The sequence below is a fragment of the Chaetura pelagica genome, unplaced genomic scaffold (genome assembly GCF_000747805.2).
Source record: "Chaetura pelagica isolate M959 unplaced genomic scaffold, ChaPel_1.0 scaffold3, whole genome shotgun sequence".
In the NCBI taxonomy this organism is placed as follows: Eukaryota; Metazoa; Chordata; class Aves; order Apodiformes; family Apodidae; genus Chaetura; species Chaetura pelagica.
In genome coordinates, this window is record NW_009952974.1 from 793,112 (window position 1) to 810,760 (window position 17,649).

Genomic DNA, 17,649 nt, shown 5'->3' on the forward strand with positions numbered 1-17,649 from the left:
AATCCGCCCCTTCCAACCCTTTCCACATCCTCCCCCTGTGATAGGTCTCTTCCCCTCAGCCACACAACTTCCTATACTGCTTCTGGCTGCTCAGGACCCCGGGCTCACCTGCCCGTGGCTGTGGTCTTGTTCTTGTAGCCCGTGCACATGGTGCTGAACAGCTTTGGGGTCTTGTTGCTGTGCCTCCTTTCTTTCCCACTAGCAAAATCCTGGCCGCTCCAGCATACTGACAGTGCAAGCACAAACTGAAGGCCCAGGTGTCCTACTGGATGTGAAACTGAGCTCGGAGGTGGATCCGAAGTTTCACGGCACTTGCAGAGCATCTCCAGGGCCTGCTGGCAGAGGCAGCTGCTGCTCCTGCAGGAGCATTGCGGGCTCACAGGGCGGTTCCCTGGATGCTGCATTGAATTTGACTCTTGCCCTTAACAAGAGAGTCTGTACTGAGCGCACACGGTCAGATCAAGCCCTTTTCCTTTGGTAACAACTGACATTTCCATTGCGGGCACAGCAACGGCGCGTAGCACCGGGAGACAAAGCCCTTGCATGCCCTGGGGGAGAAAAATACTCAGATCGTCAGGCTACAGGAGGGGAAACCCCGGGCAGGGAAACCTCAGCCGGGAAAGGGGTTTCCCCTCCCAATCCCACTGCTAGAGAGGAAGATGTGGCCAGCCTGTGGCCTGCTGATTTGGCACTGCCTCAGTTCTACTTCAGGCTGGCTCCATCACTGTAACATCAATATAATGATGTTGCAACTTGGCTCGTGAGAGAGAAATGTTTTAATTGTGAATATTATTAATTTTTAAATTTTATTGCAAATTAGGCTTTGGACATAAAAGTATCCTCACAAATGCTTTGGTGAGGAGGTGCTAATGGCTGCTGAGAGGTATTTACAAGTTTGGAAATGAAACAAATGATATATTTAAACACTGAAAACAATTTTCAAGCTGTAAGCACAAGGATGAACTCACCACTCCTACTGCACTCTGGAAGGCTTAGATGGACTTTGGGCCACACAATTCTGAAGCTAGAAATGGAACAGGATCCTTTATATATATTTATATTTATATATATGATACAATATATGTATACTGAAAACCTGTGATAGAAAAAATTGTCATCATCATCATCGTCTAGTTTACAGATACTGCAAAAATTTGACACAGCCTTTTCTCAATGCACAGGTTTTGCAAAAGATTTCTGTACAGTGTTTATAAAATGCTTTAAAAAAACCAACAACAAACACCCATCGTAGTCCCATTGTGCTTAGTCAAAACCAGCTCCAATGCATTCACTGCCTTAATCTGCTGTGTGTTGACTTGGCACAGCAGAGAGCCCAAGGATCAACGGGGGGGGGATTTTGGTCTGAGCACCACCATGCAGCCAGTGTACCTAAGCCATGCCACCACGGAAGCTGATCCAGCAGTGAGTACAGCCTGGGTCTTGCATGTCCTACGCAGGGAAAGGCTGCACTGAAATCACGGCAGCCCTGGGTGTCTAAAATCCTTCTGTTAACCTGGAGCAGGCTTGGAATGACTTCAGCAAAACCTGCCTTCAGTCCCACCCTGCAGTACACGCTAAGGTCGGCCTAGTCTCACTGCCCCCCTAACTCCTCATCTCTCATACGTTTTGAAACCAGTTCAGCAAGATCAAGAGGATTTCTTCTAAGGCTGCCTCACAAAGATTAAGGCAACTGCAATTTTGGCTCTCGTTTCCAGTTGGTGTTTGCTTCCCACAGGTCTTTTTTTGGCAGTAGAGGCGACAATAGCACGTGTCCCAGGATGAGCTGGGCAGGTCCTGCCACCTCCACAATCATTTGTACCCTCCAGCTGGGGAAGCCACATGAAACGCAAACGCCGGATAAGGGACTATGTACAGACAGGCCTGCTCTGTGCCTGTGCTCCCTGTGCCTGGCCTCAGCACCAGCAGTGTGGGACCCCGGGGGGGACATTACGTGCCTGGGCTCATCCTGCTCATCAGGAAACTCTTGACGCTGGGGACGGGGTGCACGTCGTACTGGTGCCTGCGGCGCTCGATGAAGGAAGCCAAGCGGGAGGTATCCAGTGGGATCTTGGAATAGCTGCCGTTGTGCGGCTGCAGCCATGGGTGCTGTAAACAAGTGGCTGCTGTTGGCCTTCTCCTGAAGTCTTCCTGGAGGATAACGTTGATGAAATCCCTGGCAGCATGGCTCACATCAGAGAAGTACTCGTGCGGGAAGCTGAAATCTACTCGGCACACGTTGATACAAGTCTCCTCTTTGCTTTCATCCAGGAATGGAGAGACACCACTTAACATGACATAGGTGAGGACCCCTATGCTCCAGATATCTGTGCTCAGGGAGACAGGAAGGCCTTGGATAACTTCAGGAGCTGCAAACTCTGGGTTTCCGAGGAGTTGGTGGACGTGGTAGTGACCTGTGATCTGAACTGCATCTTCCAAATCAATGATCTTGACACGAGGTACTGGGATTCTTAAATCAATGAGCAGATTTTCTGGCTGTTGAAAAGACAATAGCAAAAACTCAACTATATTATCCTTTTGCAAAATTTTTTCTAGATTTCATTTAGTTTCAATAGCCAATCAAAACTCGCAGTCAATCACATGTAGGAGATACATATCAGGAGACCCAATGACAAGGAACCAGCTCAGCTGCTGTGTGCACTGCTGTACATTTGGATCAATCCTGAAGTTGCAATGACAACATCCTCCTTTTGCACTAGGGAAGCACAGTGGCATTCTGCACATTGTCCCCAGTATAGCTTATTTTCCCAAACTAATCTTTACCGATTAAAAGCACTGACAGAATTTTTATTTTTGAGACAAGACTTGTGTATCTGATTGCTTTACTCAGATTCCATTTGTTTACATGGCACCTGGCTACGTAAATGTGGGCAAGCTGGGCAAGCAGAAACACTCCTCATGAAGTGAAGCTTTGCTCCCACTACCACATATGCTAGGAGGGACTCCGGTGCATGCCACTCTTTTTGCTGTCATCTGACATGAATGGAGCTGCCAGTATTGTCTTACAAACACCAACACACAGTCAGACCTTCTAAGTCAGAGTCCAATTAGATTTCATCCCAGTTGGTTTTCCCTCTATTTTACCAACTCTTTCAGTATTTAAGGTCTCTCTCTCTCCATGGGAGGTGCTGAGCATTGCCTATACACTCTGCTCTGGGGACTTAAGATTTGATTTTGCTTCCTTTGTTGGCTCTGAGATGATTTCTGAATTTACTTCTTGCACTCGACTCACACTTCTGCACCATGCCTATTTTACTGCTACCTCATGGCTATATATATTTAAGGTAAAATTCACTACACTGCTGGTCAAATCTTGCTTGCTCCTCCCTTGTGCTGTCTGCATTGACAAAATCAACACGTTCTTGAGCAGGATCCTGGGACATGGCTAGGTCAGCTCTCACTATCCATACATCTCCTGCTTCCCACCTAGCAACAGAAGGTTCTTTATTTAGCATCCCTCATTCAGGCAAACTGTAAATAGGTCACAGAAAATTGGCTCCCCACTTTGTTTCTGGGAAGTATCTTATGATCAAATAGAGAATTCAGTGCAGTTTCCTACCTCCAAATGATACCTGGTTTTTGACAGGTCCTATAAACACAGCAGAAAATACAATCAATCTTACTGAAAGAAACCAGGACAATTTAGCCTTTAGGGACTAATGCTCACATAAGAGACTGTACAAAAAGAATATCTGTTTTTTTGTAGCACTAATAGGGAGCAGAAGGATGAAAGCGTCACTGCTTCTGACACGCCTGGGGCTTGGAGTTCTGAGAAGAGACCTCTGTGGAGCTGGGTTGCCCACTACACAAGACAGTTAAATTCATCTGCCATTCTCCATTTTTAATTGGTATTTAAGTCTGCAAAAAAAGTACACATTATTTGATATCTCTGGCAACCCAAATCTATGTTGCAGATCACAAAACTCAAAGCACTCAATCATAACTTCAACTGGTAATTCTCTGTCATCCAAGATAAGTGGGATGTTGGTGAGGACACAGGACAATGCTGAATCCAGGACAGTACAGTGTCTCCTGCCATATGCACTACCTAAAATAGGTACGAGCTGTGATAATCTGAGTGTGACATAAGAGACTGCCTGAATTTCTTCTCCACAATGTTCTTCTTCTGAACCTCTTCCTGGGTGTACTTCCCACCCAGCTCCCCTCTCAGGCTCTGCAGCACAATGCAGTGGGCTGCTTTCCTTTCTCCCTGTCAGCCCTCCCCACCTCCTGCTTCCCTGCAGCCCCCATCTTCTTGCTTTGGGCTCTCCAGGGCACTGCTGCAGATGTGAGTGAGATACGTGCTCCTCCTGTCCTGCCCTGAGCTGCCTGGGTACAAGCCAGCTCTGCTCAGGAAGCCTGGTAGCCAAGGTGGTACTAGTGTGAGCCCAAACCATACCCTGTAGATTTATCTTATCATTCCCCTTCACTCAGGTGTTAGTGACATCTCACTCCTGTCTCAGACAGCCTCTCTCTCCTTCATTAAATCCAGAAAGCCCTAGAGAACAAACCAGTGAATAAAGGTAACAGTGCACCTCTTGTCTGAAGGAAGAAAAGGACCTTGAGCTGCAGGTCAGTAAGTCCTTTCTCTAGTCAATAAGGCCTGAAACATAGTGCTTGTTCATTCAGTAATCATCTCTTTGGGGTACAGACTGCACCTCCTCCTGCCTGTGCAGCTGGGAACCCTCTGTACCAGGGCACTGAATAATAGCACCATTATCTTTTCTTCTCACCTTGATGTCTAAATGAGCCACTCTGCAATTGTGAAGGTACTGCAAGGCTTCCATGGTGTCTCGTATATAGAAGGCGACTTTTTCCTCCATCAGTTCATCATGGTTCATTAGATAATCTAAGAGACGACCGTCATCCATCCTACAAACAAATCAAACTCCACATGTCAAAGATCACATGGTATCTCTAGGAACAGTTAATATTTGAAAACAAAATTGCAGTGGAAACTTCATGACCTAAAAATGGAGAAAAGTCAAATGCAAGTTCTGATGAGTTAACGATACCTCAAGATAGTGCAGGCCATGGAAGTGGTAGAATGATTAAACCTCAGTTGTTACCTCTGGACCTTGAAAAATTTAGCAACAATCTCAAAGTAAACTCATTTGCTTAAGGATGGATTCAATAGGCAGAGGCAATTCCTTTGAAAACAAATAATCTTAATTATTTGGTTTCATCAATTTATTTATAGAGCTGGTTGCATAATGCAGAAAAAAAAATAAATTGCTGACATTTTCAGCTGGTAATATGTTCTGTGGGAACACTAACCCAATAAAAGTTTTCCACCTAGTTTTATTTATCTGTATAAATAAACAAGAAAATAGCCCAAATATACTTTGTTGGATAAACTGTAACAAAGGAGCATTTTGGATCTTGGTTGTGTTTCTCCTTATAGGGGCAAGAATAGTTACTACACAGGGTTTTTTTTCACCAAGAAGTATTAGAACAGTGTAGGTTTCAATGTAACTGAGACACATTTACTTGAATGTAAAAACTGGCCAAAACTGCCCAGGTAAATCTAATGCCTTTCAATAGGACAAACTAACTGTTGATACAATTACCTGAGTTTTGCTGGAGTAACAAGCAGTTTTATTTCTACCTCTGAATCTTACTTACTGTAAAGAAAAGGCAGCGGAAGCTCAGCAGAAAATGGCTATTTCATTTGGCATCACACCCCCCTAAAAAAAACCCCAGTAACAAATTGTTTTCCCTGATGTCAGGGTGAATTTTATCCTTTATCCAGACACTTGAATTCAAGCTCCACATACTTACAGTTCCAAAACTAAGATGTAAGAACTTGCAGACTCATATGTATCGTGGATGGTGATGTACTGAGGATGCTGTAAGTGCTGTAACAAAGCTGCTTCATGTGCTGCCTGCTCTTTCTTTTTCATTTTTTTACTGATGAATTTTACAGCAACATCTTTCCGTGTGGCTTTGTGAACACATTTCTTGACTATGGAGAATCGTCCCCTGGAAAAAAACCCAAAACCAGAATAACGAAGGGGCCTCATGAATAAATGACACCTGGTTCAGTGCAGCAACAGACTGATTTTCAAAGTGTTACTTGATTCTGTGCATTAATATTTCACAAGGAATCGGATTTGACTAGTTGTTCTTAACCTTTTCCAACAAAGAGCCTCGGTCTCTTACTCTGGGTGTAGAGATTCTTTGGGGATTAGCAAACACTGAGAGCAAACAGTGTCACTTTGCTGCCACAATGCTATCCTCTAACAACCTCCCCTGGGTTCAATTTGTTGCCACTTAGACAGGTTCTGTCTCTTTTTTTACCTGTGGGTCTCCAGTTGCTCTAATAAAGAGCCCAAACTTTCTCAGACAGCTAAAAGAAAAGCTTTGTTAAATAATCACTATGGAATCATTTTGTCTCACTGTTTCAGGCACACAGTAAGAAATTACAAAAAAAGCTGGTGTGAAAGCATTTAGGAAACTCATAAAGAGTAGTGCCTAGTATCATTCCTGAAAGTAAAACTACTCAGTGAAACCATGTGCTTGGCCTCTAATTAATTTATCACTCTTCTTCCTACACAACCACAGGGACTCCTATCCTTTCAGCCCCAGAATTACTTGCTTCTGATCTCTGAGATGAAGAACTAACTGCATTAACCTGAATTGTTTGCATGCCCCTTTATCTGTTGCCTGTCCAGAGAGGTCTGGCAGCATATGCAGCCAGTATATAGGCTCCTGTTCAAGTCACTGTCTCAGTCAGCAAAGCCCTTTGGTTTGTCATTTGAGTCACTCACCTGCTTAAGTGCTTCTGCAAACTCAGTCCTTAAGATTAAGCTTATCCAGAACCAGCAAACTGTCATGACTTCAAAAGCTCACATTAGACAGAGATGACACCAGCATGAGCTACCAGTGGCTGTCAGAGATTTGGCTGCCTAATTGTCCACAAATTTGCTAAGTTCCAATCCTCAAAACCCAACTAATCTTGAAAAACAAAATTTAGTCAGTGTTTTAAGCTCTCTGTATTTTATTCATTAATTACTGTGCAACACTCTTTGAAAAGAGCAGCAGTTTTCAAGCTAACTATGAAAAGCAACCTAAACTTTCCTGCAAGGGAAAAGCTTCAAGCCATTGTTTCAGTGTTTTATTGCAGTGATAAGCAGGGTCAATATTACCTCCCAATCTCATGTAGCTCTGCATAAGCAAGGTCAAAGTTTTCCTTCCATGAAATAGTGGCACCATCAGCAGCAGAGTCTTGGAGAGAACAAAACACATTCAAAAAAGCATAATGTTAAAGACAGTTTTCTGTCTTTAACATATATATGTTAAAGTAGTATAAACAGCATATTTTAAAATTATGTGAGACTATATTACTTAAACCAGCAAACATTACCAGTAGGAGTCCAGTTTCATACTGCTCAGGCACAGCTCCAACGTGTTGGGCCACTAAAAGCCAGAGTTCCCCAGAGCAAGGGATGGATAAAGTGTATTCCAATCTGTCCTTACAGCTTCGGACTGAAGAGGGCCACACAGACAGTCTGAGGGCATGTCTGTGTGTAACTGGGAGGTACAGCTATGCTGTGTGTGCTCTGGTTTCATCCAGCACTGGCTATCCAAGCCACTCACAGACCTACTTACGCACCAGAGCTGCTGAAACATGGGGACACGTGAGCTCTGCTCAAAGCTCTGTCCTGGGTCAGCGCTGTCCTGAACTCCTGCAGGACTGTGCTGGGTGTTCCCCTCTGTCGCAGCCTTCTATCCTGGCTGCACTGCTTGAGGGGTGGGTTTGGCAAGCTGACATGCAGACCCCAGCTGGGCTGCCCAGCAGAAGCCCCTGGTGCTGCCAGCATTGCTGGGAAGGCAGGGGGATACCAGGCAGGATACAGAGCTGGTTGCCCAGAGATAATGACAAGGAACGGTCTTGGGATAGAAAGAAGGGACCTGCTAGGAAACTGCACCAGCTTCTGTGACAGAGGGAGGCTGTGAGCCCTGCTGGAGGAGCAGACAGGAAGAGCCTTGCTAGTGGCAGGAGCTGGCTCTGAGCCTCTGCCAGGCTTCCTCTTGTATTCCTGCCAGCTCCAGGATCAGTTTTGATCAGGACCCATCAAAGCAGAGACCGCACAGGTGGACACCTGTGCACACCAGCCCCTCCTCGCCGTGCACACTCACCGTACTCTGGGAGCCTCACGAATTCAGATGGGTCACTAGGCAAGCTGATTCCCCAGGGATTGCTGGCACTCACTCGAAACTGATACTGGCAGCCTGGGGACAGGTCCTCAATGACGAGGTACGTGTCCAAAGTTGAGGCTACTGACTGCTGCCAGATCTGTGAGCCTGCATTTTACACAGGGAGAGAAGGAGGGATGAAGGAATCAGTCTCAACACGTGGACTTAGAGCAGAGATATTCTGTGCCCAACTCATGCAGTGCCCTGTGAAGTTAAAAGCCACAGGGCTTGTAAGAGGCAATAGTACAGCAGCCTGACGTGTCTGGTAAACCAGAGCTGGCCCACAGGAAGCTATTTGGTGTTGCAGCCACCTTCCAGTCTGGCTAAACGAGGGAAGAAGGAAATGCCCCTCACTTGACTGATAGCGATGGAAAAAAAACAGCCCAGGGACAAGCTGATCTCTCCAGCAGTCCAGCCGTGGCTGTGCTGCAAGTGACATCTCAGGGCAGTGTGATAAGACAGGAATGGAGGGCTGATTTGATGGCAGCTCTGCTATGAGAGAAACAGTAGCAGAAATACTGAAGAAAACAATATGGACAAGGGAGTCCCAGATGAAGCTGAGACAGGGCAACTGAGCAATCCAAGTGCTTTTGCAGATAAAGTGTTCTTCAGACATCGTGGTGGCTACAATGAAACCTGAAGCTGCAGGAGAACCAGCTTTCTGAGGTTTTGCAGAGTAGCAGGATTGCAGCAATGTGTGACTCTGTCATGTGTTTCTGCTCCTAACAGAACATTGCCAAACCTGTGGCATCCAAAGGAGTAATTCATTTGCACAGGGTCACAGAGCAGAAAAGGACCCCTGGGACACTGAACCCTATCACAGCCTATGATTTCTTTCAAGAATATATAACATTTAATTTTATTTCAGTAAGTTCAGGGCTAGTTATGCTAGTGCCAAGGATACTTTTGGGATCTATTGTGCCAAAAAGGAGACTTTGTTCTCATTTGCCCAGTCAGCAAGCTCAGCTCAAACCACTTACCTTCTTCTCTGTACTCCACAGTGTATCCTGAAATGGTGCAATTGCCTGTACTGGACGGGGGTAGCCAGCGTAGGATCACAGAGGTGCAGCTTCTCTCCTGAGCAATGGGGCGATTTGGGGCAGCTGGGACACCTTGGGAAGGGAAAACAAGCACCAAGTTCAGCATCATGTCAACAAGCACTAGTGCTTTTGTCTGAAGATCAGGTGCATCAGGTCGCTATGGGGCAGCTGCATGGGCTGGCACAGCACCCTGGGTTACACTGCCTTATCAGCACAGCCAGAGGAAGGGCAATGTCACAGTCCCATCCACCTACCACTGTGTGTCTGGCACCTCTGTACTACCAGCTAGGAGAGAATCATGCTACTTGTAAGCCCTGCTGCCCTAACATGGTCTCACAGCACAGGGGGAGTTCCTTCTTGCTCACAGTTGGTGGTCAAATGGACTGTGATGCCCTAGAAAGCTCCCCCTGAGGACAGCTGGGAGAATCACTCCTTGGGTGAAGAGGGTCTATCTGAACTTGGCTGCTGTAATGGCAGAGCTTCTTTACCTGCTACCCTCTGCTCCTAATTTTTAGTTCAAGACCTGATGCAAAGCCCATGAAACTGAGGAAGATGAATATTCCCATGGATTCACCAAGCAGCGAGTGAGGTTCTGGAGGTTGGAAGTCACCTCAAAGTGTCAAAAAATTACATGAGAAAGTCACTTACAGTTCTTCTGTGTGTATGGTGCTTGATATCTTTGGCAGCAGACTGACAAATGACAGATAATTCTTCTGTGTTTTGCTCAGGGCTCCCTTCAGCACAGGAACAGTTAGTGCAGCCACTAACTTGCTTGGATAAATTGGGGAAATTATATCTCTAAGGCAGTTTGTGAGACCAAACAAATCAACTTCTAAATGCTTGTGACACTCCTACCACTGCAAGTCCCCAGTTGGACATTCATCTTTGTGCCATCCCCTTCAACACAGCAGGTGCCCCTCATCTCTCATGCTAACAGATCCCTTCCCAGAGCTGGAGGTCATGAACATCAGCTCATCATTTCATATTCATTACAATTAGATGGGTCACTGATTACAGTGCTGAGAATTCAAGCTCAGAGACAAGTATCTCAGTTGAATCCCTACAGAACCGTTCATCCAGGCCAAGCCTTAATTTTACCTCCTCTGTCCCACACAGAGAAGGGGAGGCTGAAAATCAGGATCACTGGTTACAGGTCCCCTCAGTCCAGGCACAGGCTAAAGCCCAGAGCTCCCTGTAGGCAGCTGGGGTGTCATGTCCCCAGGGGCTGGGTAGCCTGAGGGAGCTCAATTTCCTCCGGCTGACCTTACTGAGCCCCTGGGAAGCAGTGCTGTGAGCAGGATGCAGGAGTTGAACCACTGCCAATGCATTTTCATTTCCCAGATGTGATGCTTATGATCAGACGACTTAATCAAGCACCAGGAGTCTGCAGTTCCTTCAGCCATCAGTGGGAGTCTTGGCTGAGGAACAGTGTGATTTTCACATCTCAGTTCACCTGGCACAGCTCCACATCCGGCTGCCTCTGCCCTGGCTACTCCTGTGTGCTGCCAGTCCCCACCAAGGGACACTGTGCAGGAAAAATCCTGCAGGTGAAGGTCAGATATCCTACCTTGAACTTTGATGGTGGCAGAGGTTGATGCGGTCCCGTGTTCGTTGGTGGCCACACAGGTGTAAATGCCGCTGTCCTGAGGCATCAGGTTGCAGATCTTCAAGGTGAGCTCCCCAGAGTCACTGTGGATTTAGGAAGCCCCATGATAAAGTGCTGCTGTCCTTGCTAATGCTTTTTATACCAGTTCCTGTCTTGCCTCATTACAAACACATGTGCACACGAATCCTGTTAAGTCATTTGCAGGAACATCCCCTCAGCTATCCCATACCTGAGTACAACCCTCCAGGGTTAGGCTGTTAATGAAACCTTCAAGCAGAATGGTCCAAATTGATTGCCAGGCAAATCTACTTGTCTGCTGTGGCCTCAGAGGAGATGGGGAAGGATCACTCAAGCAGAAATCAAAGCCTAGGAGCTGAATATTTGCTCTGCCTCTTCAGAGCTGGATGCTTAGGCTCCTTATATCTGGAAAGATATCTCTAGGCACAGCTTTCCTACCTTGGGAGATGCTGAGCTGCTGTGCCTCTGCAGGGAAGTCCAACACATGCCCGACAAATTGAGCTTCCTGCATAGGCAAAAGGTGGTGACACAGTGCAGGGTGCCTGACATCTCTGGGGAGCTTCAGAGCCCTGGAGAATTTTCCATTGAGCTACTTGGCTGCCAGGCCTCTGGTCAGAAGGATGGACATCTCACAACAGCTAAAGATGAAGAACTAGCACCAAGTTTGTGAAAGCCTCTCAATCTCTGGGCCAATCTGACCAAATAAGCTGCTCTACAGAGTCCAATGAATTTCTAGCAGGTCTGTAAACAGTTTCTTCAGTTTGCACATTGCAGTCTTCAACATGCAATTTAAGGGAGTTGGCCTGAATTAAAGGATTTTGCATGTGCAACTGCTTTAGCTGCACTGAAGACCCAGCTTAGAACAAACTACAACTCTCTTTGATGGCAAAACTAGAGTACCTCTTGAATGCATCACCTGTCAGAAACTTCAGAAGGACAGACACGGTTACCAGCATAACTGCCTGGACACTGTGGCTTTTCCTAGTCTAACTATGCTGGTTTGAAACAGGACAGAAATATCCCTTTCCCTGCAATCAGGACACTCATGCCAGCAAGATTTCTAAGACAACCACACTCTGCTGGGCCTCTCCTTGGCAGGCAGTGTCTTCACTGGAAAACAAACATGAGTAACGAGACAATACAAGTGCTGATAATGTGCAGGGAGCCAATGCACAGATGAAAGACTGTGATGGAAAACAGAACCCTGTAAGGAAATATCTCCCCATCCCAACTCTAGCCAGAAGCCTGAAGATAAGGCACTAGTGATCTACTGAGTAATGGCTAAAAAGACAATTTTGGGTGCTCTGGGGCAGCTGTGCAAACCAATGGTCTCTGAAGGAAACTCATGATCAGATGTGATTTTTTTTTTTTTAATTGAACATAAAAAATCTCTTCTCTCCTAGTGTTCATTTTTCACTCCTACTGACTTTGTGCTCCCTGAATTCATCTCAGCCTGTGCCAGAAGTGTTGAAATGTTCCCATGAAACATTGCCTCCCAGAGATTTCCACTGCAGTTTGGCTGAAATTGCTTATACAAACTGCAGAAGAGCATCCAGCAGCAGGATGTTACCTGACCTGAATTCAACTCCAGATCTTTTCAGATCTTTCTCCCCCTGTCGGGGCTGGGAACATCACAACAGCATCTTTCTGCTGAAGCACAGCTAGCCTTCCCAAGACCACATGTAGGCACTTTTAGGAACAGCTAAGGAAAGGCTCAGGAAAACTGCAGGAGTTAACACCTCTGCACATGAAATAAGGAAGTGCCCAAGTGAGGGTTTGCTCTGCTCAGCTCCTGTTCCTAACAAAGGTAAGCATGACTTCAAACTCAAGCAGAGAAGCCCCAGCAATGTGGAGGCAATATTAGCCAAACAAATATGTTTGAAACATTAGTTGCTTCCAGCTTGCAGCTGGCTCAGGAGCTCAGTTGGAGCAAACTCACATCTTCCAGCAACACCCTGTGGATGTAGCCTGTGTCAGGTTGGGAAGCTACAGAAGTACCCAAGCCCCAAAGTCTGATCCTTTCTAGCCAAGGTGTGGTGCAGTGACGTGCCAGAACACATTGCCAGACTTGAACTGCATTTCTGATGAGCCTTGTAACCTGGCTGGGCAACATGACCATCGTGACCAGCTGTGCTGGGATCCAAAGAGGAACTTACCAAGATGACACCGTGTAAGTGGCTGTGCTGTTGTCATTGTCAAGAATGTTTTGATCTGGTCCTTTCCAGGTTATTGTTGGTTTGGGCCGCCCACAGACTTTGCACTGCAGCATCACAGTGTCACCAAGCAGGCATGTGACGTCCACTAATGGCACAAGAAACTCGGGAGCCACTGAAAAAAACCCAACAAAACACATGAGGACGCACACATGACACCTTATTTTAACCTTCAACTGAGGATGTTCCTCAAAGTCTAGAGAATATGTTATAGGATCAACTATGGGGTCTGGGTCCCAAGCAACTGGGAGCCCAGGGATTACGTTACCAAAACTCCCCCTTCACTAAAAGGCAACTGTCAGCAGCTCAGTGAAGGAGGTAGTGGGGACTGTCCACCCCCCAGTCCTGTGCTCTGGCAGGAGGGTGAGACTCTATGAAGGCAGGTTTGGTGGGTTCAGCCTTGCCCGCAGCCCTGGGCTGTGTGAGATGAGCACCCAGCAGGACTCCTTTCCCTGGGGAGCACACCAGCCCCTGCTGAGCATCAGAGCTGCCTTTGCTGTAGGTGCTGGTGGGTGCAGACCGTGCTGTTGCACTCAAGATCACAGCTGCTGACTTGCCCCTCCATGCCAGTCAGTGCACAGCTCTCCTTAACTCACCTTCTTGAATGAAATTGGGGTTGATTATCTGAAAAATACAAAGAAATAAAAGCATTTATTTTTTCTGGACAGTGACAAAGAGACATCTGGTTTCTCGAGGTACTGTGGTGAGCCTGACAAGAACTGCAGAAGCACTGACCAGTGGCTACAAGCAATCTCTAACAACAGGCAGACACAGCAATTTCTGGTGAAAACTGAACAAGCCTGTGCACACCTGGGGACGTAAATGAAAACTATGGCTTCTTGAACTCCAGTAAGGCACCACAGGCAACAGGCACAACACTGGGGCTGAGGAAGGGGGACCTGCTTTCTCCTTGATTGGGTGATGATGCTCAAGCCATTAACTCCTTTCTTGCTGGAGGTGGTTTGTGCTCCCCTATGCCAAGCCCCAGACCCAGGTCACACAGCCCCTGCAGTCACCACAGACCTGGGAGGTCTCACCAGCGTGTGACACTGCTGCCCTTGGAACTCATGTACCACTTGTCTGCCCAGCTTCCTGCTGGTGCTGGTTTTGCTTATGGATGAACTTGCCAAGCATCTCCCAGAGCCTCTTGAAAATGATGGCATGTGCAAAAAACTGGAAAATCTGTCAGATACCATGCAAGAAACTCTTCCCAATTATTCTTTCTCAGGGCTTTCACAGAAAGGTGAAAGCTGGACTGCATTGCTCTGAAGAGCAGAAATCCCTGTAAGCAAGGGGCTCAGGATGGGCTGCTGGTGAGCAGGGAGAGGTGCTGTGCACTGAAATGGGGATTATGGTCCCTTCCAACTCAAACTATTCTATGATTCCATGGATTCCATGGCACATGGTGCTGCCAGAGATGCTCACATGGGCAACACAGTGGGCTTCAAATCCAAGGGACTCTCCTGTCAGAGAAAAGAAGGTGAAAGATGGCCCTCTCAAGCACATTTTCCCCTGTATTAAAGCCCCTGCTTGCCCCAAGGAGGTCCTACACAAGGCAAAGAGCAGTGATGGTGTTTATGGGGTTGGTGCAGGATCCCCAGCTTCTGCACATCACTCGCTCAGGGAATACTCTGCACTCCTCAAGATTACCAGGTGGAAAGACATGCTGCTGGTTACATGACTTTTGTGGAGTTTCACTTTTCTTCTATCTGAAAAACATCATGAGGCTCAGCCCTGAAGCCCCACTCAGTCTGTAGTGATTTGAAGGAGGATCTCACAGCCCAGCACCCCTGGCCATGGCAGCCACGAGATGCACAAGGTGACCTGGGGCCTCACGCTGACAAGGGCTCCCTGAAGAAATCCCAGCAAACACCACCTGCACCACAGGAGCTGCCAGCCCAGCCTGTGAGGGAGCAAACCTTGGAGATGGAACTACCCAACCCAAAAACTTCTCACACCACCTTCTGTATTGGTCCATATCAGGCAAGTACAAATCCTAAGGGATGAAACTTGGTCAGCAATGCACTCACTTCTCAGGTAAGAAACGTGACTGCCTGTTTCTTCTAGAAATATAAATTTAGTTGAAATGAGACAGATTGTCTTTTTTTCGTTGGATGAAGTACCCGTGGACTGGCCCAGTGTGGGTGAAAACCTGCAACACTCCCTCTGCCAGCAGGAGAGTTTCTGCTGCTGATACAATGATGGCTAAAACGAGAAAACCCGCACGAGGTGACAAGGAGAGACCATGAAATGGCCTCTGCTGGAGTAACGTGGGGTCTAATGCTGACCAGGCAAAGACAGGGAGCTGGAGGGAAGGGGGCTGAGATAAAGAACTGGGAAGATGGGTGAGGGTTATTCAATGAAAAAGCCAGAAGCAGACCTTGCTTCTCCCTTCTCCAGCCTGTGCTGTGTCAGGGCTCAAACCAAGAAAAGCACACGAGGTGCATAACTGAATGCCTTTGGGGACCTGCAAGGATCAAAGCAACTTAGGATCTAAATGTTTTTGGTGTTTTGTTTTGTTTTTTGCAAAACCAGGATGTGGATGTTATCGCCAAGCTCACCCATAATATCTAAGTAAACACCCACAAAAGGGCCCAGGCACTAGGCCACCAGGTTTCCAGACATGTTCTGCCACATTTTTAGTTAGCTTCTTTACTGCAGGGCATCTTTAGAGAAAGAAAAGGGGTCATGTAGAGGGTGTAAGAGCCAGGCTTTAAAAAAGCAGCACAGATGCTGCATCCAGCCACTCATGATTTTGCAACACTGGGCCCCATTTTTCCTGGTTTGTTAAGCTCATGTTATAAAGATAGAAAGGCATCTGCAGCAGGAGCAGCAAAGCCTGCTTGCAAAGTGACTCTGACTGCCCTAATTCTTAGCAAGAGCTTGTCTTTCATTTCTACACACTGTGTCTGCTGGGAAGCAGGAACCATCCTGCAGTGCCAACAGCCAGGCTTGAAAGGCTCTGCATCACAGCTCTGCTGCCTGCAAGGGCTTCTGGCCCTGGCCAGGGCTTGATTCTCTGTGGCAGAGATGCCCTCACCATGTCTAACCCACCTCCCCAAAGCAGGTGTGAGCCCAGCCCAGACACACGCAGTGCACAGAAGGGGACAGTGGGTGCCTGGATTTTTCCAGTGCCACATTGCAGTAGCATTTGAAGGGACTGCATCAAAAACAGGAGCAAGAATAGTTTTTCCCCCAAAACATAAGGCAAGGCTGCAAACCAAGCCCTCAGTAACAAGGTCCATGCTTTAGCTAAACAGTAGAGGGCATGTTTACTCCAAGGCGAACAACTCAGCATTTTGTAAACACTTTATGGCACTTCTTCTTCCTCAGGCTAAAATAAAATATTGATGCATTTGCACATGCTGGTAGCAGAGTCAGCAGCATGTTCATTGCTCCCTCACTCAAAAAAATAAATATTAATGAGTCTCAGAAATGGAAAAAAAAAAAAAAGAAATTAGTTACAGAGGAATTAAGCCAACTTTTTCTCTGAAACTTTTAGGGGAACAAGTTCACAGTGCTCCCCTCAGCCCCTCCTAAAATCCACAAATTAACAAGAGAGATTTCCTGATATCCCACTACTTGTGGACAGATCTGCCAAAGGGAAAAAATAACTGAAGATGGGAGAATGGCAGCTGCTGATGATGATCCTATGGCAGCAGTCTTTGGGTGGGGAGTGGGGATGCCTTCTGGCTCTCAGGATGGATGGACTCAGCTGCCTTTGAGACTGATAGAGAAGCCATAAGGGATGCTGACTTTTGTAACTGCATTCTTGTCACACAGAAGTCCTCTTCCCCATGTCAAACTCCCCCTGCAAGGTCCTAATGTCTGGTGTGCTCCAAGGGACGCAGCCATGGGATGTCTGTGGTACTCCAGCACCTCGCTGTGGCACTCTACCTTCTTCCTGCAGATAAAGCAGGTCACTTCTTCCTCTCCCAAAAGCTAAATGATATTGCCTCCACTGCCAGCTCAGACTATCACACCGGATGAGCCACCTTCCTAGTCATTCTCAGCAATCCCTGGCCACTCAGGGCAGCAGGAGAGTAGTATTGCCCATGGATACCAGCCCAGAGAAACAAAGGAGGTTCTCAGGATTGCACTCATTCATACTGTGGTGCCAGGCCAGGAAAGGCTCTCTTACCAGTACTGTACAAGACCTTGCAAAGGGAGTATGTTAGATTTGCTCTGGAGATGGATGGCCAAAGGCAGGGGGTGAAGGCATTTGCCTAAAGCACTTGGGAATTCTTGGCCTGAGCTGAGCATTGACTTGGAGCCAAGGCTGTAGCCACCAAACCATTACTTACTCAACTGCTTGGAGTGTGGGGCTGCTAACACAATATTCCTCCCTATAATATGTTTCCTAGTGCTTATCTAGCTCTAAGTGTCTCTGAGTAGTTCTTCACATGCTAAAATGTCATAACTGAAAAAAACAGATTACGAAACCTGACTTGAGTTCCTTGGCAATACCCCAGCTCACTAATCTAATGATGGCACTTCCACTGACTTGGGGTGGGCCTGGACTTCATCTCTCCTTTGCAGAGCTAAGGAACTGGAA

At 46.9% G+C, this 17,649-nt stretch overlaps 1 protein-coding gene across 1 annotated transcript in view; it reads right to left on the reverse strand.

Annotated features, from left to right (window-relative positions):
* Positions 1 to 1,947: 1,947 nt before the first annotated feature.
* Positions 1,948 to 17,649, reverse strand: part of KALRN (kalirin, RhoGEF kinase) — a gene marked incomplete at its 5' end in the record, with an annotated part of 339,046 nt that continues 323,344 nt past the window's right edge. Inside the window, 9 exons of the mRNA XM_009996218.1 lie at positions 1,948 to 2,493; positions 4,752 to 4,890; positions 5,800 to 6,000; positions 7,167 to 7,245; positions 8,161 to 8,325; positions 9,198 to 9,329; positions 10,825 to 10,946; positions 13,038 to 13,209; positions 13,691 to 13,718. Of these exons, the coding sequence (XP_009994520.1) occupies positions 1,948 to 2,493; positions 4,752 to 4,890; positions 5,800 to 6,000; positions 7,167 to 7,245; positions 8,161 to 8,325; positions 9,198 to 9,329; positions 10,825 to 10,946; positions 13,038 to 13,209; positions 13,691 to 13,718 (1,584 nt within the window). The remainder of the gene's footprint in view (positions 2,494 to 4,751; positions 4,891 to 5,799; positions 6,001 to 7,166; positions 7,246 to 8,160; positions 8,326 to 9,197; positions 9,330 to 10,824; positions 10,947 to 13,037; positions 13,210 to 13,690; positions 13,719 to 17,649) is intronic.